The sequence below is a fragment of the Narcine bancroftii genome, chromosome 1 (genome assembly GCF_036971445.1).
Source record: "Narcine bancroftii isolate sNarBan1 chromosome 1, sNarBan1.hap1, whole genome shotgun sequence".
Taxonomy (NCBI): Eukaryota; Metazoa; Chordata; class Chondrichthyes; order Torpediniformes; family Narcinidae; genus Narcine; species Narcine bancroftii.
In genome coordinates, this window is record NC_091469.1 from 356,195,598 (window position 1) to 356,217,676 (window position 22,079).

At 42.0% G+C, this 22,079-nt stretch overlaps 1 protein-coding gene across 2 annotated transcripts in view; it reads left to right on the plus strand.

The window, feature by feature from the left end:
- The first annotated feature begins 4,795 nt into the window (after window positions 1–4,795).
- Window positions 4,796–22,079, plus strand: part of LOC138749915 (ATP-binding cassette sub-family A member 13-like) — a 288,645-nt gene continuing 271,361 nt past the window's right edge. For both annotated transcript variants that reach the window (XM_069911960.1, XM_069911968.1), the window contains exons 1-3: window positions 4,796–5,038; window positions 5,141–5,234; window positions 17,150–17,279. In XM_069911960.1, the coding sequence (XP_069768061.1) occupies window positions 4,970–5,038; window positions 5,141–5,234; window positions 17,150–17,279 (293 nt within the window). In that variant the 5' untranslated portion in view covers window positions 4,796–4,969. The remainder of the gene's footprint in view (window positions 5,039–5,140; window positions 5,235–17,149; window positions 17,280–22,079) is intronic.

Below are 22,079 nucleotides of genomic sequence, written 5' to 3' on the forward strand. Positions count from 1 at the left end.
CATCCTCTTCAGAGCTCCTGGACCCATCGCTGCTGACTCTTCCCGTCCACCGCTGGATCCACTGGTTGCCATGCTCAACCTGATGCCACTCGCTGCTGTGTCGCCAGCTACACTGTGCAGCTTTGCCCCAGACCCGCTGCTTGAGCCAAGGTGAGACTCCAGCTCCCCTTCAATACCAGAGTTGATCCCAGTTCTTCGTGGCTTTCTCTTTGTTCGGGCTGGTCCACTCCCTGCGTTCTTTAGGGTCACTGCCCCGTGACCGCCACAGGTGCCGACTTCATCACAGGCCCCACATGTATTAGGAGGGCCCCCGACAGCATTCCTGTTGCAGGAGGGGGCCCCAAGCTTCTTCCCATCCCCAGGGGCTTCAGAAGGGCTTCCTTTGTGTACTTGGTGGGCGGCAGCATTGTCTTTGCCGGAGTCTCGCCATCCGTGCTGGATGGGTCATTCAGCAGAAGCTGCAGCTTCATCCTCGGGCCTCAGAGCGGCCCCGTCAATTTCCTCGCCGCGAGGCATCTCTGGCCGGGTCCCTCGCTTCGATGGAGATTCTTTCATGCTCTTATTTGCGAATTTACTCTTCTTAGTCATTGTTTGTTGTAGGCTTCTTCCAATGTCCTTTTTTGGTATTTTGGCAATTCAGTTGAGGTTTTTACCCTATTTATTCTTAACAATCCTGGGAGCTCTAGGACTCCACCTCCTCCTACTCTCCCTCATCACGTGACCTAAGCCTGGAACATGCACTTTAATCACATGTGAATTGTTTGATTATAAATTTAAAACTGTGACGCAGAGGGGCAAATAAAAAAGACTTGTATTTGTCCCAAACGTCATGGATGGCGGGCACTGTATATTTACCTCCTATGGATACTGCAAGACCAGCTGAGTTCCTCCATTGATGCTACCTGACCCACTGAGTTGCTGCAGCAATATTTTTTTAATTTCAGGGTCATGGCATATTTTTGCCTGCTTTTTTTTAATCTCACCCAATGTTAAAAACAGCATAATTGTTTTGGATACTTCCACAATGGACAAATCTAATGCTTTTTTGGTTAACCCTCAATAATCTTATTCAGAGGCCTATTGTCAATCTACTAATCTCCATATCCATTGCATCTGTGCCAGCAGGGTTACCTTGGTTTCATGTGAAACAAGGGCTCTCCTTCCATGTCTTTTCTGCTGCTTAAGGTAATAACTTCCTCCATTTTTATGAACCGTGAAAGTAGACAGACACTGTGATTGTAGTCCAAACACAGACATGCTGGAGGAATTAAGCCCGTCTCGCAGCGTTCATATGAGGTAAAAATGCATTACTGACATTTTGGGCTTTTTGCCCATTTTCAAGGTAGGAGCAAATAAAAAAAGACCTCCATTTCTGCAATGGAAATACAAAATCCCATTTCTATTGTTTCACAGATTTCTCTTTGACAACCACCCCTTTAGTGGTTTATGGCCTAATAATTCCCTATTAAGCTATTCTGCTTCTCACCTTACTCTTCTCCGTAGGATCCTTGACTAAATTTTAGTCAGCTGTCTCAGTCACTCCCTTTGCCTCTGATTGTGGTCTGATTATATCCTCCTGTGTGAAGCTCTGTGGAATATTAAGTCAAGTTTATTGTTCTCTGGTCCTCGGTATAAAACCCACAGACACACAACCAGACATAGCACACAATAGATATGCAGGACAAATATCTCATCTAAATAAATAAATAGATGTTGTTTTGTACATATGAGAGACTCAGTTGGTGAATGTGAGTGGTTCCTCACTGCCGGTGGGAAGAAGCTGTTCCTCAGCCTGGTGGTGCTGGCTTTGATACTCCTGTATCACTTCCCCAATGGGCACAGCTGAAAGATGCTATTTCCAGGGCAGAAGGGGTCATCAATAATTTTCTGAGCCCTCTCCAAGTTGATCACAAGATCACTTGATGGAAGGGGGTGGGGGGGGGGGGGGGGGGAGGGAGACTCCAGTGATCCTCTGTGCAACTCTTATGGTCCTGTAAATTGACTACTGATCCATTTCTCTGCAGAAATTGTATCACACTGTGATGCAGTCATCCAGTACAATCTTGAGAGAGCTCCTATAGAAAGTTGACATAATGGTGGCCAGTAGCCCTTCCCGCTTCAGTCTTCTCTGGAAGTGTAGTCGTTCTTATACCTTCCTAACAAGTGAGGAGATGTCGTGTCCACAATAGGTCACTAGTTCAGTGAACTCCAAGGAACTTTGTGCTCTCCACTCTCTCTACTACAGAGTTGTTGATGTGTAGTGGAGGGTGGTTGTTCCCTGTCCTCCTCAAGTCCACAATCATCTCCTTTGTCTTGTCCATGTTGAGACTCAGATTGTTTTTCTCGCATCAATATCACGAGATTTTCCACCTCTTCTCTGTAGTGTGACTCATCATTGTTGCTGGTAAGGCCAAATACTGTTGTGTCATCTGCAAACTTGATGATACTGTTGGAGCTGGATCTGGCAATGCAGTCGTGGGTCAGTAGTGTGAACAGGAGCAGGCTGAGCAGATAGTCCTGAGGTACACCAGTGCTCAACGTGACAGTGCTTGATACTCTGCTACCGACCCAGACAAACTGTGGTCTTTCTGTCAGGAAGTTCAGCATCCAATTATAGAGAGGGCTGTTGAGTCCTAGCAAGGACAGCTTCTCCGCCAGACTCTGGGGAATTATCCTATTAAAGGCTGAGATGAAGTCAATGAATACCAGCCTGGCATATGAGGCATCATTCTACAGGTGGGCCAGGACACAATGAAGTGACAAAGCTATAGCATCATCTGTGGAACAGTTTCTTTATATTGGCGAACTGAAATGGTTCCAGTATTTCCAGGAGGTGTGCTTTGATGCATTCTATCAACAGACACTCAAAGATTTTCATAATGGTGGAGGACAGTGCCACAGGGTGGTAGTCATTGAGGTCTGCTATTGTCACCCTCTAGGGTACCGGGATGATGGTGGCTGTCTTGAACTCTGTGAGAACAATGGACTGCTGCAGTGAGGTGTTGAAAATGCCCATGAAGGACTCTGTCAATTGGTCTGCGCAGTCCTTCGGTACCCGACCAGGCATTATTATGTTATAAAGCATAAGATGTAGGCGCAGAATTAGATTATTTGACTCATTGAGTCTGTCCTGTCATGCAAATCATGGTTGATATATATTTTCCTCTCAAACCCATTTTCCTGCCTTCTCACCATAACCTTTGACATCATTACTACCCAAAAGCCAATCAACGTTTGCTTTAAATATATCCAATAATTTGGTTTCCACAGCTGTCTGTGGCAATGAATTCCACAGATTTTCTAACCTCTGACTGAAGAAAATGAATAAGAACATTAAAACTAGGAGGAGTAATCAATCTGACCAATCAAGCCTGATCTGCAATTCCATAAGATTATGGCTGATCTTGCCGTGGTCTCAGCTCCATTCTTTTGACTTTCCCCCCAAAATCTTTAATTGCCCAAATACACAACCATCTGTCTCACAGTGTTTTCAGTAGATTTAATGGAAAGCCTGGTGAGCATCCTCCACTGCCTCAGAAGCCAATATCTCTTTGTCCTCATCTCTGTTCTAAAAGGGCATATTTTTATTCTGAGGCTGCGCTTTCTGGTCCCAGACTCTCCCATTACTGGAAATATTATCTCTCTCTCCACTTATATTAAAATAACCCTGCCGATTACTCATGATTACAAAGAAGGTAGAATGCAGCGCTGGACCGTTTGGCTGAGTTCGTGCAGCTAAATTACCCTACACAGCGGCAATAACCTTGCTTTCCATGTGATGTTTGTGATGGAACTAATGTAGAAAATATGTAGAAGAAAATGGTAGGAAAGAGAAAGTCAAGTTATCAAGGGTTGGAAAGAATCTACAATAGAAGCTCAAAGTCCGGATGCCAGAAATCCGGACCATCCGAGAATCCGGACTTTTCAAAACCTCTCAAACTTTTTAAATTTAGCGGGCTTTTGTGTGAGTGCGTGGGTAAAGCGCCACAGATGCACAGCGGCAATCTCTGTACAAGCCTATAATAATGGACCCGAAAGTAGATAAACCTCGCGGAGGGAAGAGAAAGAAGAACCTATTGAAAATGAGTGACAAACTGGAAAGAATTAAACTCGAACTTGGTTTGAGCAATTCTGTTCCATGGGTAACCTCCGACATCGGAAAGATATGAAAAGGCTTCTGCAGCAAACTCCATGGAAAGGGCTTTTACATTTGTGGGACAGCACCCTAGCTTCACTCTTCAGACATCATGCACATGGTGCAGAAATTACAAAGTCGTGAATGAGGTAGTATAGAAAAGTATTTAAAGAAAGCAAAAGCGCCTGCAGTCGTCCACGTGTCTCAAGGAGCGCAGCTGATACAGTGGAAGCTGCAAATGTCCATTCACAAGCGGGCGCGGCTTCATTCCTCCTTAAATTGAATTTTACAAGTACTGGCCGAAAGTTTGGATCAACCCAATCCCCGAACTGTCGGACTTTCAGACTTTGACTGCTCCATTGTGTCATGTAGGCATTTTATGTATCCCCATTTGCAAGACTGCCCCGGATAATCTCAGTTTGAATTTGTACTTCCAGAGTTGGTGTCATCAGTACAGCCGGCATCACGTAACTTTTATTTAGGTTTTGTTCTTCTCGGTGCGTCTTAGTTATGCCAACGATCACAGATTACCTTTCAGTTTCTGACAAAACCTGTTTTCATGTTGCTTGTTTCCACACGGTGTAATTGACAAAAGAATCATCAGACGAGGAAATGATCCGGTTGGAGATTGGGTAACTACGCAACAGTCGCAGGTGAGAGCAGGACCCCGCTCGCTGACAGTCTTGTCCCACTGTGTGTGCAGAAGGCGGAGACTTCGTCGGTTCCTCGCCCGCTCTCTGACTTTAAGAGCATTCAAATACCAGTAATTCATCTCGAGCGACAAAGAGCAGCGAACTCATAGATTCACCTTCAGGGGAATTAATATTGCCGCCAATGGCGAGATTTATTCGCCAGTTTTGTGTGTTATTTTGGAAAAACCTCCTCTCTCGTCTACGCCAACCGGTAAGATTTATCTGCGCGGAGTGCGAACATCTGGCTCGGTCCACCGTTTATTTAATTTATTTGGGACGACGGAGTTTAATTCGTGTTCCATTGTTGCTTCAGGTGCTGCTCCTGTCTGAGCTCATCTGGCCATGCCTCCTGTTTCTCATCCTGCTTGGAGTGAGAGTTCAACATCCCCCCCGTCAAGAAAACAATTGTAAGTGTTGATATTGTAAACAAATGAAATGTTGAAATCATATCAAAAACCCCTGGGGTTTTTTTTAAGTTATGGACAACTCTGCTAAAAACCATCGCCAGCTTCCGTTATTGGGTCCTGTTATTTGTGCCAGTAATTGTTCCCTCCTGCCCTTCATCAGGTTGGAGGTACCTGGTCGAAGGGCGAATTAGTTCGCAAAGGGAGCGGGGACGTTTCAGGAGTTGAGCATTTCTAATGAAATCGTAAAAGATTGTGACTGTAATTTTGTTAGAAATGGCGATTAAACAAAATCTGATATTGTCAGATCGAATCAATCAAATTGGCGCCGACATAAGCCCAATTATATTCTTGAAGAGCAGAGTATACACGAGGGGCCGTGCGACACGAAGATTGGATGGAACAATTCAGAAATAGCACAACTCCAAACAAGTTTGAAATCTTTGCAAATCACATCCGGGAAAAGTTTGGATCATCTGCGAGTGGGAGATCGGGGATTTGATTTATCGTTGAAGTTGAATAAGCCAATGCTTGACTTATCTGGGTCGAAAGGGAAAATCAACTCTTTACGATCGAGATTACATTAGGAATTGAAAGCTGCTATTGAGATAATATGTTTAATTGACTGTAAAGGATATTGGCGCGGGGGGGGGGGGGAAGGGGGGGAGAGAGGAGAAACAACATCAGCATTTTTTTTAATGGTCCATGTGGCCTGCTCATTGAAGTCCCGGAGAAACTGTTACGTTCGGATGGGAAACAGCTGGAGCCCGAACCAAGATCACAGAGCCGGGAGCAATAGAATGGCAGAAAGGATGTAAAACCGATGCAAACAAATCGATTGGTGGGGGGTGATGGAACATAATGATATGAAAGAGAAATTAAATCAGACATCGATGGGAAGGATCTGTTGAGGAAGGAAGAATTCCGTAGGTTCGCTGCGTTAAGCAGAAATAATGTAATGGCAGAACAAGGGGAAATCTTATTTTTACACAAACAGGTGTCGTGACTCCAGAATACACCACCTGCGAAGAGTGGTGGAAACAGATTTAGTGAAAGCATTCAAATGAGAATTAATTAGCGCCACCCTATTGCAGCGCCAGCAACTGGGGATCGAATCCGAGGCTGTTCGTAAGAGCTTGTATGTTCTCCCGGTGACTACGAGGGTTTCCTCAGAGCGCTCCGGCTTCCTTGCGATTGTCGGTTAATTGGTGGATTTGGACGGATGAGACTGGTGGGCTGGAAGGCCCTGTTGGAGAGCAGTCTCTCTTAAATTAAAAAAAAATTATATCTCAACAGAAATGTAAAGGGAAAAAAATTAAGAAACATGATTTTAATTTCCTTGGCGTTGACTGCTATTGCCGTAGTGTTGAAGTTCAGATGGGACAGAACTTAAATGTGTCCGGGAAAGCTTTCTGAAGTAATATGTATTTAACTCTACACTCAACGTCAACAGCCTTTAGGGATATAAGGCTGGGCAAATGGGAGGGGGGAGGAGGTGGAGGAGGAGGGGGCACTTTGGGGCCAGTGACTATTAACTTCAAGATAATTATGGATGAAGGAAGGACAGATTCACAATTAGGGTAAAGCTCATTTTGATTCTATTAATTAGAACTTGTAAAGGTTCATTGGGAGAGAATGTTAGCAATTAAATGGACATCTGGCTAGTGGGAGCTTTGAAAGGTGAGTTGAGAGGAGTTCAGGTCCAGCATATTCCTGATAGAATGGCTGGCTGCATTAGGTTGAAAAGGGAAATCTAGTCTCCAGATAGGAAACTGAAGGATGCATCGATCAAGTATAGGCAGACAAATGGGATCAAGTGAGTCACTTGAATCGTATATGAGATGCAAGAGTGCATTTAAGAAGGAAAACAGGAGGGCAAAAGGGGACATGGGTTATCCCTTTCAGTTAGGTAAAGGGGAATCCTCAAAGATATTAAATATTGTGACAGAATATAGATACATTTTTGGGAGATAAACTGGAGCAGGGCTTTTTAGTGTAGGTCACATACAAACACTTTAAAACAGATCATTTAAAATACTGGAGCTCTGCTCATGCTAGATATGTCAGGGTCAACTGTCTTTGCAGAAGCTTTGGAGACTGCCTAAGAGACTTCACTTCTGGATTGTTGTTTACAAAAAGGCAACAGATGAAAGAACTTGTCGGAGTTGCATTCGACTGGAATGGAACTTGCTGTTCTAGATGGGTCATGTGGTTTTGCAAGCAGAGAGAGTCAAACAGGTTTCTTTCTCTCTGACACACACACACACACACACACACACACACACACACACACACACACACACACACACACACACACACACACACACAGACAGATGAGTTCTACTGTGATAGCAGTAGCAACTGTGACTGGAATAGGACAAGCTGGCAAGCTTGTGGAAAACCACATTTGGAATACTGGTTGTGACTGCTTAGTTCAGCCTGGTCAAAGCACTTGTGGTTCATGCAAAAAGAGAGGACTGGATGTCTAATGTTTCACTTGAAATATGAGAAACAAAAAGGCACTCTGTGGTGACCTGAAAGAAAGAGGTTATCACCTGGAAAACCCTGAGGGGGAAAACTTCATCAGCAAGACACTGAAGTGGCTGATTAAAAAGGAATCAGTTGTGAATGTCCTGGAACAACAAATCTCTCTGAAAACTGACAAGAACCTTCCTGAGTGGTAACCATTTACCTTTCAATCACCAAAGCCTGGTGAACTTTATAAATGTTAAATTCTGTGCACAGTATAAGAATTGCCTGCAACCAGTGAACTTGGAGGAATGAGAAGTGAGCTTGGATTGTGAACCAAAGAACTTTTCTGAACTTACATACACATTACGTATATGTGCGCTTAGAATTAGAAGGGGGTTAAGTTAGGTTAGTTAAGTTAATAGTGATAAGCTAAAATGTGATTCTGTTTTTATGTTTGAAGATAATTAAAAGCAACTTTTGTTTAAGTAACCATTTGTCTTGGTGAATATCTATTGCTGCTGGGTTTTGGGGTCCTCTGGGCTCAACAGTATATTAAGAGCAAAAGGGTAACTAAGGTGATAGTAGATTTCCTTAACGATCTTTGGGGTAATCCATGTGAAGAACCCTGGGAGATAGGCAAGGTTTTAAACTAATGCTTTTTGCCTGTATTCACCATGGAGAGAAACAGAAGCCTGTGCATTTTGGAAAGAAAACTGTGATCTCCTAAAGTATGTCGCTATTATGAAGGAAAAGGTGTTACTAGTCTTTCAGTGCATAATGGAGGACAAATCCCTGGTGCCAGGTCATATGTATATAAGGCACTGTGCAAACCTAGGCTGGGGATTGATTTGGATCTGGAAGAGATTTATTTTTTGCCATGAATGACTGATTGTTAATGTGCTTTTATTTCAGAAGGGCTACAGGAATAAACCAGGGAGAGTTACATTGCTGATGGGAAAGTTAATAGAAGGGATTCTGAGGAACAGTATTTATTTGCATTTGGAAAAGTCTGATCAGGAATCATAGGCATGCTTCATTTGTGGGAGTTCATGTCTTATTTTTTGAAGAAGTGATTGAGGATTGACAAGGGCACGGCCATTGATATTAGACTTCAGCAAGACCTTCGACAGGTTCCTGCACTGTAGGGTGTGCCAGAAGTTTGGAACATGTGGAATGCAGGGTGAGATAGCTAATTGAGTGACTATGTAATAAGAAGCAGAGGGTAATAGTGGAGTTTATTCTACAAATTGGAGACCTGTAAGAGGGATGTGCCACAAGAATCAGTCCAAATCCTTCATTGTTCATCATGTATATTAATGATTTGGAAGACTGTAGTTGGTTCATAGTTGATATCAAAATTGATGGTGTTGTGGACAGTGAATAAAGTTATCTAAAGATCTAGATCAACTGTGAAAGCAAAAATTGGAATGACTGATGAAATTTAACTTGAGAACTGTAAAGTGATGTATTTTGTCAATTACACCAGGACAGAACATATACATGAATAGTGGATTCTGGAGAGTGTTGCTGAACAGAGAAACCTTGAGGTACAAGTCCACTGTTACCTGAAAGTGGTGATGCAGATACGTTGGGGGGGGAAAAAAAAGCCTGATAGCATGCTTGGAGTATAGTGTTCATTTATAAAATCATAGAATGGAACAGGCCCTTTGCCCCAACTTGTCCATGATGACAAAGTTGGCATTCTGTGCTAGTCCCATTTGCTTGCATTTGGCTTCTAGTTGCTATTTTATAGGATGGATGTGATTAATTTAGAGAGGGTGTACAAAAAGATTCACAGGATTGTTGTCTGAACGGGAGGGCTTGAGTTGGACTTCTTCCCTGGTGTAGTAGAATGATGGATGAGTTTAAAGAGGTTTATAAATTCAGGAGGGGCATACCTTTTTCCCCAGGTAGGAAAGTCAAGAGAAGACATAGGTTTAATGTGAGGGGGGAGATTTAAAGGGAATTTGAGTGACAAGATCTTCTGAGGTGTCAGTAGTTCCAGGTGTAACTGTGTTTGAAAGACATTTGGATGGTTATATGGATAGATTTAGGGGGAGATGGATCAAGTGCAGATAATGCTTATCACTCAGATAAGCATTTTAGTCAGCATAGCCAGGTGGGCCCAATAGGTCTGTTAGAACGTACAGCACAGGACAGATCCTTTGGCCCTCAATGTTGTGCCAACCTACATAAACCATCTCCATGATCAATCTAACCCTTGCCTTCCTCACAGCACACAACTCTCCATTTTCCTTACATCCATGTGCCTATCCAAGAGTCTTTTAAACATCTCAGGGGTGGTGGTGCATCAGCCTCCACCACAACCCCAGCAGCTTCTGACATCTCCCTTAAACATTTCTCCACTCACCTTAAACAGATGACCTCTGGAATTGGCCACTGCTGTCCTGGGGAGAAAAAAAAAACTGCTTGTAATCCACCTGATCTAAGATTCACATAATCTTGTACATCTTTGTTAAGTTGCCTCTCATCCTTTTTCGCTCTTAAGAGAAAAGCCCGAGCTCAGTCAACCTTTCTTCATAAGACATGTTCTTCAATCCAAGCAACATCCTAGTGAATCTCCTCTGCGCCCTCTTCAAACTTCCACATCTTTCTGTGGTAGATTCCTCCCACTGTAGAACACACTCACATGAAACATTGTTAATCCCTTGTGTTCTCTATTTAATCTAAAATGGTTCCAGTGTCCCATAATATATAAACAAAAATATCTAAAACTAAACTAAGAATACCAACAATATAAGTCATGGCAATATATAAACTACTAAGCATGGTACTTCTCTATCAATCATGTGACATACTCCTTTAAATGTAGCGGAGGATCTTCTCGCGTTAGATCACCTTGGCGATGGAAGACATTTTGATTTCTCTGGAGAACCCTTCGGTCTTTCCAGAGAAACTTCCTGTTTCACAGGAGAAGGTACCATTTCCTCATCAGATTACCTTAGAGATTGGGTAGTTACTGTTGGGATGTCTGGTAGCGGCTCCTCACTTTCCCAACTTGTCCAACGGTGAGAGTATCTCTGGAACCGATAATAGTGTCAGATCCAATGAGTCTTTGTTGGACAAAACCCACTTTGGATCAGGTGTGTCAAAGATATCGTGCACCTTGGAAACAGACCCTGGAGTATCTATGGTCTCAATTGGTCAATGTGTTATTTGCATATCATTTCTCCCACCAGTACAGAATATGAACATGGGCTCAATTTTATCAGAAGCACTTCTCTTACCTATGTTTTTAAAACATTTTCTTGGTAATCTAACGCTTGTTGTCCAACTTCTAGAGTTCTGTTTGGTTTACCAAGAGAAGTTGAATGCTGGATATGAAGCCCCATGTTTGGGTGTACCGCGGACAGTATGGTTCTCAAGTTGTGTCCAAACATCAGTTCTGTTGGTGTGCGTTTTGTTGTAGAGTGCAGGGTTGTCCTATATAACAGAAAATTTGTGATCCTGTGATGTCACATTATGTTTGGCGATTTCCGGGCCTTCATTTGGTTTCTAAAAGACTGTTAAAGTGTTCCATTTCTCCATTGGTACTTAGATGATAGGGTGCCAATAAGATGCATCTTGCTTTATTTTTTCTGCAGGAATTGGTTGAAAACATCAGACACAAATTGTGGTCCATTGTCAGAGACCAGTTCTATTGGCAAACCATATGTGGTGAAAATACTCCTTTGTCTCTCAATTGTTTTTTCTGCTGTTGTTGTCTGCATTTAGGATATCATAGGCCATTTGGCGTGTGCATCCACCACAATCAGAAAGTTTTTCCCCTTAAGTAGACGAGCAAAATCGATGTGAATTCGGTGCCAGGGGTGTGAAGGCCATTTCCACCGGTTAGTTTCAGCTTGGGGTGCTTTAGGTTGCACTTCTTGGCAAATGTGACATTTCCTCATGGTCTGTTCAATGTCCATGTCCATTGATGGCCACCAGACATGCATGCACACTAGGGAATTCATTCGGACCATCCCTGCATGATTGTTGTGGAGTTTGGCTAACATGATTGCTTGCCATTTCTTCAGAATGGTTGCTCTTGTTCCCCACATTAAACAACCCTCTTCAATCGATATCTTGTTGCGTCGCATATAATAAGGTTTTAATTTGGGTCTAATCCTCTCAGCTTTGGGCCATCCATTTAACGTGAAGTACAGGATCTTTGATAGGGTCCCTCATTTCGTTCGTCTTTAGTGAGAGTTTTTGCTGTACAGGTACACAATCCTTTATCCAGAACCCTTGGGGGACAGTGTGTTCTGAATTTCAGATTTTTCTGGATTTTGGAAAGCCAGATTTAAGCCCACCCGAATTGTGCAGCCATAGCCACCCCTACCTCTTTCCAGTTGCACTGCCGTCTCCCCTCCCCCCCCCCCCACCCGACTTACGCTGCTGGTCTCCACCCCCCCCACCCCACCCTGCCCGACTTGTGCTGCTGGTCTCTCGCCTGCCCAACTCGCGCTGCGTTCTCACCCCCTTGCCACCTGACTAGCGCTGCTGTCTCTCTCCCCACTTGCCGGATTTGGAGCTTTCTGGATTTTAGATGTCCAAATCCAGTCACTGAAGGCGAGCATGCAGGTACAGCAGGCGGTTAAAAAGGCGAATGGTATGTTGGCCTTCATATCAAGAGGGTTTGAGTATAGGAATAAGGATACCTTACTGCAGCTGTACAGAGCCTTGGTGAGACCCCACCTGGAGTATTGTGTGCAGTTTTGGTCGCCTTATCTGAGGAAGGATGCTCTTGCAATGGAGGGAGTGCAGAGGCGATTCACCAGGCTGATACCTGGAATGGCAGGAATGACTTATGAGGAAAGATTGCGCAAATTGGGATTGTACTCCCTGGAGTTTAGAAGATTGAGAGGGGATTTCATAGAGACATATAAAACTCTGGCAGGACTGGACAGAATGGATGCAGATGGGATGTTTCCAATGATGGGAAAATCCAGAACCCGGGGCCATGGTTTGAGGATAATAGGCAAACCATTTAGAACCGAGATGAGGAGGAATTTCTTTACCCAGAGGGAGGTGAATCTGTGGAATTCATTGCCATAGATAGCAGTAGAGGCAGGTTCATTGAATATATTTAAGAGGGAATCAGATGTATTTCTTCAGTATAAGGGAATTAGGGGTTATGGAGAGAAGGTGGGGACGGGGTACTGAACTTTAAGATCAGCCATGATATCATTGAATGGTGGAGCAGGCTTGAAGGGCCGAACGACCTACTCCTGCTCCTATTTTCTATGTTTCTATAAAGGATTGTGTGCCTGTAATTGGAAATATCAAAGTTGCTCTTGATTAATGGCTATGGCCTCTGCTGTCCAGTCGATCAACCCTTCTATTTGTTCTGTCTCTGGTAGATGTAGGTGTGACAAAGCATCTGCATGGCAGTGTTCCTTTCCTAGACTATGTTTTAAATCATAACTGTATGCTGTGAGCTGCATTGGCCAACTTTGAATTCTTGAGGCTGTTAGTACCGGAATGCTTTTCTTCGGGCCCAAGATTAAACTCAGAGGCTTCTACCATACAGGTATTGATGAAATCTTTTGACACCAAAATGTATGGCCAGTCCTTCCTTTTCCAGTAGTGCATAATTCCATTTACAGGGTGTTAAAGAGAACCGTAAGCTTCAGGTTGTTCTTCTTTTTCTGTGACTTATGACTGTACTGGTGACGCGTCGACCGCCAGGGTCACTTCTTTGCATGGATCATAGTAAATGTGAACATTATCTTTAGAGGTCAGCATTTTCTTCAACTGCTTGAAAGTTGTCTCACTTTCTGTAGTCCATCACTATTGTGGATCTTTCTTTAGTAGTTGGTTAAGTGGGTTGTACAATGTGCACTTGTTGGGGATGTGTTTTCGATTATAGTTCACCAAACCTAAGAATGACTGTAATTTTGCTCGATTTTTGAAAACCACTGTTTTAATTGTACCTAATTGACTCATTATCTGCACAGTTTCATAACTCCAAAGGAAATGGGCCAATGACAATTTTTCTCAAGCAAAATATTTCAGTAACAATTGGGTCTAGAACAGTGATTCTCAACCTTCCCTTCCCACTCACTTACCACCTTAAACAATCCCTTGCTAATCACAGAGCACTTACAGCATAGGGATTGTTTAAGGTGGAATGTGAGTTTAGGGGGGGGGGGAGTTTGAAAGCACTGGTTCAGAAGGATATGGACCAAATGCAGGCAAATGGGATTAGCTCTGAATGCCAGTTTGGTTGCCATGGATGTATTGGGCCAAAGGACCTGTTCATTTCTCTGTGACTCTATTGTCCCTGCAGGAAGAAATTCCTATGCATCTCAGCTCACCTTAGGATCTTCTTTGTTTCAGTAAGATAATTCTTCATTCTTCTAAACTTTAGAAAAAATACAAGTCCAACAATTTTTGCTGGTCGTGATGGGACAACCTTTTCATACAAGGAAATGGCCTAATTTAAATAAACAAACAAAAAGAGTACACAATATACCAGGTTTGGCTTCAGTAAATCCCTGCATGAATTTTAAAAACATGTTTCTACTTTTGAACTCTAACTCTGCATTAAGGATCAACAAGCAATTTGGCTTTCTAATCACTTGCTGTGACTAACCTTTTGGGTTTCATGCACATATCCTCAGATCGCTCTGTATTTCACTTACTTGCATTCTTTTCAGTTTATTTAATAAAATGCATGAAATTACACATTTCTACATTAAAATTCATTTGCTAGGTTTTGTTCTCTAATTCATCCTTTCTTATTTCTGAGTCTACTTGTTTTCACTGAAAGATTCTGTCTCATTTACTTTCATGCCATCTGCAAACAAGGATATCTTATACACTGCCCTCCTTTAATATAGATATTAAATAATTGAGGGCCAAGAACCATTCTCAGTGACATCCCATTAGTTATCCACTTCTAATCCATAAAAAGACCCATTTATTCTGACTTTGTCTTCAATATGATAATTGGTCTTTAATCCATAATAGCACATTTCCCTCAATACTGCAAGCTCTCACTTGGTGCACTGGCCAATTAAGTGGCATCTTTCTGAGTGACCTGAGAATGTAAATATACTGCACCTACAAAGTTCCCTCTATAAACCCTGCAAATTAGAACTCATTCAAGTTTGTCAAACATAATTTCCTTTTCATAAAATTACTTGTTTGATTGTATTGCTTTTCTAAATGACTATTATAATTATTTCTTCCTTGAAAATAGATTCCAGCATCTTCCCTGGAATGAAGTTAAACTGAATTTCAAATTCTCACTTTTTGACTCCTGCCACCCATTAGTGCACACCTTGCCATTGGCTAATTTAAATTACCTTGGGTCATCATTGGTTAGCAGCACAGATTAGCACTGTATTTAGCACTAGTGCAGAGCACATTTGCTCTCTCTTCCTCATAGTCCAAACCCCAGACATCGCTCCATACCAGGTTGCTACTGTGGACATCGCTGGAAGTGTCACAGGTAAAGTATGCACTACACTGAAGCTGAGGCGCAGTATTGCAATAGATCGATACTTACAGTAAAGCCTCACCCCTGCTGATCAGGGAACTGGTAGTGTGTGTAAGAGTCCCTGTTTATAGTGTGTAAGCGGGGTTAAATTTAGGCTTTCCATTTCGGAGTGGAACTGATATCTGAGGTCAACGTCTATAATCGCCACTTAAGCGAAACAGTGTGTGTAGTGTGTGTGAGCAGGGTCGAATTTCAGTTTACAGTTGTCGGAGTCTAATTGATGTCCGAGGTAAATGTCTGCATCGTCCCTTAAGTGAATTAGTAATTGTGTACCATTTAATGTTCTTCCCATTTATTTCCCATGTGTTAATAAAGATACGTGTGATTGTAACACTTGTGTTCAGTCTCATCTCTCTGTGAACCCACCAAACCTGATACTCTTCATAACACAATTTGCCCTGTGAGCAGAGTTCAAAGAGTTTCAGCTGGACACACATGGAGTCTTAATCATGTGGGAGTTTGTATTAATAAGTGAATATGTGGGGGTCGTGTTGGGTGCATGTGTGATTTTTTTTTTTTGTACCTGCTCACCAATAGGGGCAGCAGGAAGTGACCCGCAGTTAGAAAAGGGATCCCGGGGTTCGATGGCCATCAGGAATTCAGCCGTTTGATTGGGTTGACAGGTTGTAACCTCACAGAGAGAAGATAGGGCACCACATGACCTCCCACCTGAGGCAGGGGGAGTTTTGGGGGAGTCCTATGGTTACTGATATCCCTGCTTAGGTGCTAGTGGGGTATCATGTCCAAGTTAAGTGATCAGGGTGCTCAGAAAGATAGGGAGATAGAATATCTGCAACATAACTGTTGTGAACTGCAAGAGGCAGTACAGATTTCCCAAGGGCAAGTGACCAACTTAGAAATTAAAACCATGGAGGCAGCTTCCAAGCTGATTGAAACACAGCAGATGCAAGCAACTCACTGTTTTGGCTCGCAGCCTGACTCAGGAAAAGTCTGAGCCATTGTAAAGTGGGGGGAGGGGATCGACACGTGTTTGGGGGAGGCGTATGTGATGATGAATGGTAATAACCCTGAGGAAACTGAGTACCACGACATACTTCCTCCTCCTTGCGTGCCCAAGCACGACCAGTGACCATGCAGTCCCAGGTCTGCTACGAGGGCACCCTGCCAACCTTCCAAAATGGGGCGGTAGCTGAAAACAAGGTGGGGGGGGGGAGAGGGTGAAACTAGGTGGTCACTGTGAGATGGTGTCCCGAGATTACTCTGCTAAGTGGCTAACTGAGCGAGGGGACCAATACCACCAGTGGCCAGGCGAACACTTAGCCATGCCGCTGCTTCAGTTGGGAGACGAGAGGCTGATGATTGCCAACTTTTAAGGGCACCACCAGAAGGGGTTGATGATGGCATCACCCTACACACATAGACATAGGAATAGAAGTAGGCCATTTGGTTCTTCTGGTCCCTTCCACCATTCCATCATGAGCGGATACATTCTCCTATTCAGGACCTCTCCCCTGCCTTCTCCCCATAACCTTTAATACCCTGACTATTTGCATACCTATCAATCTCTGCCTTCAAATAACCTGGCCTGTCGAGCCTCCCATGGTGGCAAATTTCAGAAATACACCATTCTTTAACTAAAGAATTTCCTCTGCATCTCTGTTTTAAATGGAAGCTCTTCAATCTTGGAGCCCCTTAACTATTTGCCTTTGAGTTTTAACGAGAAGGATCAGCAACAAATTTTACATAATAGACTTCTGGTCTATTTCATCATCCTGATATGGCAATAATATATTCATATAACTTTGCTTATCTGTAACTTATTTCATTTTGTATATTTGTATTTGATAATTATTTATCTTGAATAATGAAAAAAACTTGTCAGGTCGGTGACTGAAACACATTAATATTGTTATATTAAATATATAAATGAATTTCACTTGGATTGAATCTAATATTTGTTTTTCTGTTTTATTTCTAGGTTATGTGGAGCCACGTACTTTACCCAGTGGTGGACTTTATCCCTTTGTTCAGAGTCTTTTTTGTGACATTGGTTCCAAATGTCACAAAGTACCATTCACAGATGGAGGGGATGTTACTCAAAGATCAAGGTACAAAATACCAAAATGTTGTATTTGCTGGATATCTGGAAGAACAAAACTTGAAAGAAGACATAAACTAAGATTTTGCATTTGGTATAAGGCTAGATATTAAGAGGTGAAATGAGGATGGAGTTTGGTTCTTAATTTGGAAAAAAGTGTCACGTAGTAAAACAATGATGTGGCCAGAACAAGGGAAATAATTAAGAGGTGTTATTCTATCAATGGCTAATATTGAATAATGAAGGAAAAGTAAAGTATGGAGTGGAAGATGACATCTGAAAAGTATGCTTGTTTTGTATTGTTTTAGTCCTTCTATAGATTTAGTAGTTCCTGCTCTATTTGTAACGTATTATTGCTCTGTTGAGGGTAAATGATTCATGTGGCAGTTAGCTGTTGCTGTGTCCCATTGTATAAAACCCATTCCTGCAAGAAAACAGGATGTGCAGTTGCGATTGTTGTGAAATCTATTTGTGATCAATCAAGATGATTGTGCTGCAGCAACACTGCCACTGATGCAGACTTGTGAGAAGGGTAGTGGAGACAGTCCTGCTGGTGAGACCCACTGAGGTTTGTGTCCAAGATGATGGTGCCCATGCAGGTTGGGCCTCTGGGGGAAGCAGTGATCTGGTGCAGAGGCCTAGAGCAGGACCGGGATGCAGGAAGGAACTGATGGCGAGGAGGGCTCCCAAAGGCCTCAGGCACTGACAGTTTCTTAACTGCATTGTGTTTTCAGAATCAGGGCCAAAAAGAGTGACTAAGTTGCCTTGAGCTCAGTAGGCTGTGTGGGTACAGAGGTTACGTGAGTACAGGAGGTGCTGGCATTGGAGGAGGTAGCAGGATCCATGGACACGATTCTCTGAGCTTTTCTTTTGCTTCTCTTTCTCGTTTTGATAAGGGGCCTAAACCAGTAGTGCCTCTTTGAACAAAAGGAAACAAATTTTGGTAAAGGTTCCATTATTGTCATATAATATTACATTTAGAATGTAACATATGTGAAATTCTTTAACTTTGTCTGCAGTACGGAAGACAGAGAGTCGCCACTGTCGAGTGCCCCTCACAGAAATTAGGCCCCAGTGAGGTCAAACTCATGACCCTGGTTTACAAAACCAGTGCTCTAACCTCTGTGTTTTGTGTCCCTGACAATAAAGGACTCTAATTTTGTACAAGGAACAGTTCACATTGATTAAATTCAATGAGTTGTGGGTGTGAAGTCAATGGAAATCAGAGGTATTTAAGGATGTGATGGAATACATACTGCAGGAGTTCTGATTTGTAGATTGTTGATAGCGAGTAGTGGGAAGGTGATGAATTGTTTGAACATAATAGGATCAGATAATTTATTGTCATATAAAATGGTGTACAGATGCACCAAAATTCTTGCTTGCTGCTACCAAACAGGTACACAAAATACTTCAACTACAATAGTATAAATTGAGATGCCACAACAAGCCAAGACAGAAAAATGAAGGTGTGGCGTGTCACGAGGTTCTAGCTCGGAAATAAGACACACACATCAAGGAGTGCAGTTGACACTGATTTTAATGAACTGGCTGCTCTCTTTTATATGGTCAGGCAGACCCTGGCTGCCATGTGACTGATGTGCTCCTTCAAGCACTGATTGATGGGATCGACCTGTTTTGCTGCAGCGTCGTTGATGGGTATGGTTTGTGCCGCCCTGGCTGCTGATTGGCCTTTTTGTGATCCATCGCCAGTGATTGGCTGGCTGAGCCAGTTTTGCAGCGGCCTATGGGAACAGACCACTGATGCCTCGTGCAGCCCGCTTGATTGCAGTGTTCAAATGGTGTCTTCTGCATTGGCTTGCGGCGATGGCTGTGGGCCGCTGCAAAGGGAAAGATAATAAATAAATATTCAAGAAAATAAAAATGAAATTTCAGTTATGCAGACAGATCTTTTGGTAAAGGTTCCATTATTGTCATATAATTTAGAATGTAACATGTGTGAAATTCTTTAACTTTGTCTGCAGTACGGAAGATAGCGAGTCGCACAGATCAATCTTGGAGTAGTTTATGGTTAGGCTTATTTGAAAATGCATTTATAAAACTTGCTTTTGAGTTCATGACACTGTTCCTGTCAGTATGAGCAAGTCTTACAATTGTGTAATGATTGCAGTGCAGAATTAGGCAAGTCAACCTGTTGAGTCGGTACCAGTTCTATGTAAGGGTAAACCAGCTAATTCTCTCCTTTCACCCAGCAAATTTGGTTCTTTCAAATATTTATCCAACTCTCTAATCTGCCTCCACCATTTTCCCTGGTTGTGCTTTCCAGACCCCAACTCTCTTCTCCATAAAAATATTTTTATATCTGTCTCTTTTGGTAGACTTTTTAGTCTTGGTGATGCTTGCCTCTTGGCCATCTCTTCCCATTGCCACCATAATTGTGTGTTCAGAGAGGATCGCGGTGCTTTGTGACAACTAGTTATCTTTTCTCCTGGAACAAGACTGCCAGTGGAGTTTGGGTTTGGTATCAATTGCACATCCAAGGTGTGTCTTTACCAAATGTCTCCCAGGCCAACTTTAGTTTCAGAACATTTAGGAGACTGAGATGAAGTATTGCATTCTAGCTTGAACAAGCCAGTTATGAATTTAGCTTTCCTGAGCGAATGAACATTGTGAACAGTGACATATAATGTCTGAATTTTGCAAGAAAATATTGATGAAACATCTGTGAAACTGATAGCAACTTTATGATGTGGATGCACAACAGAATCCAGAAGTTGCTATTAACTGGGTGATGGCAGGCTGACAACTGTCTTCTAGGTCTGATTTCTTGAGTATATGAGAAGGAACCTGGACAAAAATATCCTAAATTTACAGTTCCCATTCTCCCTCGAACACTGTTCCTAGTAAAATAATCCACATCTGGATTTCAACACATTTTTGAATGAAAATAAACTGCTATAAGAACTCCAGGTACTTTTTTCAAATGTGTAAAGACTTTAGGATTTGTGTTCTTTTTATTAATTCTAATTTTTAAATACCTGTGAGCTAAATAAGCATGTAGGTCAATTGGGTGTAATTGGGCTTGTGTGCCAGAAGGGCCTGTAACAGTGCTATATATCTAATTTTATTTTTTTCATAAAATTAAGCACTTAAAAATGTAAACTGACAATCCAGTTAGAAATTATTACAGGTTCTTTTAAAATTTTTTGGACTTCTCAACTTTTTTTAGTTTCCTCAAGTTTTGAGTTATAAATCTTTTGCTTTTAGTTGCTTTCTAATGTTTTCAAATCTCTCAGACATTTGGAGATAATTGTTTTGACATTTCCAGTTATGACTTAGCCAGTTGACAAAAGTAGACTCTAATTTGTGAAATATTACAATTTTTGTGGAGAGTATTGAAAATCAATATTTTTGGGAGTAAATTGCTTACAAAATAATTTAATCTCCAAGGGTTGCATGGTTTGGAAAATTTAACAATGTGCTTCTGTGCAGCTGTTATTATATTGTCTGATAAAATTGGGTCATTCTTTTATCCTTTGGAAAATCATGACCATTTCAAGTAACCACATTTTCATGCTTTTTCAGAACCAGTCCATCTAAATGCTGGAAATTGACTGGAAATTTTTGTTTTATTAGTTCAAGGGGTATGGGCTTTGCAAGCTGAACCCACATTTAATTGCTCATTGTAATTGCTCCTGAGAGGTGGTGTTGTGTTGCCGTCTTGAACTCTTGCAGTCTTTGAATTGTGTGTATACTCACAATGCCGAACGAATCTATTGAAATTAAATTTTCAACATCCTTTGTAATTCAAATATTTTGAGAAAAAGAACTGATAATTTAATTGCTGTTTGTACTTTGTTAGCTTTCACTGATCTATGTACAAGGGGACATAAAATTAGTTTTGAGAAATAAAAACCTTGTCCTCAGTTATTGACTTGGTTGGAGGAGCTTCTGCTTCCTTAGAAATGTAGTTTTATTAGTGATTACTAGTTTATACAATAAATAATAAAGTAACGTGCCAAACTATTATATTTTGAAATTGATGCTATAGTATTTTTTTGCAAACCTGGAGATCTCTCTCATCCACAACGTACTGCTCCTTTCCATTTAACATTGAAGGATAGAATGAAGGTGTTTGATCCATTGGGTTTCAGGTGGCTATTTTTGAAACCGTCCTTTTTCCTCACTTATTACCTATAACCCATTTTCTATCTGCCCTGATTTTTTCTAACACTATGATAAGGTATGGTAGCTAATTAAGCAACCAACCTGAATGTTTTTGTGATGGATCTGTCATTAGTAAAATGATCAAGTCAAGTTTATTGTCATCTGATTGTTCAAGTATAACCCAACAAAACAGCTTTCTCCGGTTCTTGGTGCAAAACATGCAGACACACAACCAGACATAACGCATATAACGGATATAAACAGAGTGGAGAGAATGCAGAGAAGGTTTACCAGAATGTTACCTGGGTTTAAGCATCTAGAGTATAGGGAGAGATTGGACAGATTAGGTCTTTATTCTTTGGAGCGTAGAAGGTTGAGAGGGGATTTGATAGAAGTATTTAAGATTATGAAAGGGATAGACAGAGTGGATGTGGATAGACTATTTCCGTTAAGAGGAGGAAAGATTAAAACAAGAGGACATGAGTTAAGAATTAAGGGGCAGAGGTTTAGAGGTAACATGAGGGGGAACTTCTTTACTCAGAGAGTGGTAGCCGTGTGGAATGAGCTTCCGGGAGAAATAGTGGCGGCGGAGTCAATTGTATTATTTAAGAAAAGGTTGGACAGGTATATGGATGAGAAGAAGATGGAGGGTTATGGGCATTGTGCAGGGAGGTGGGACTAG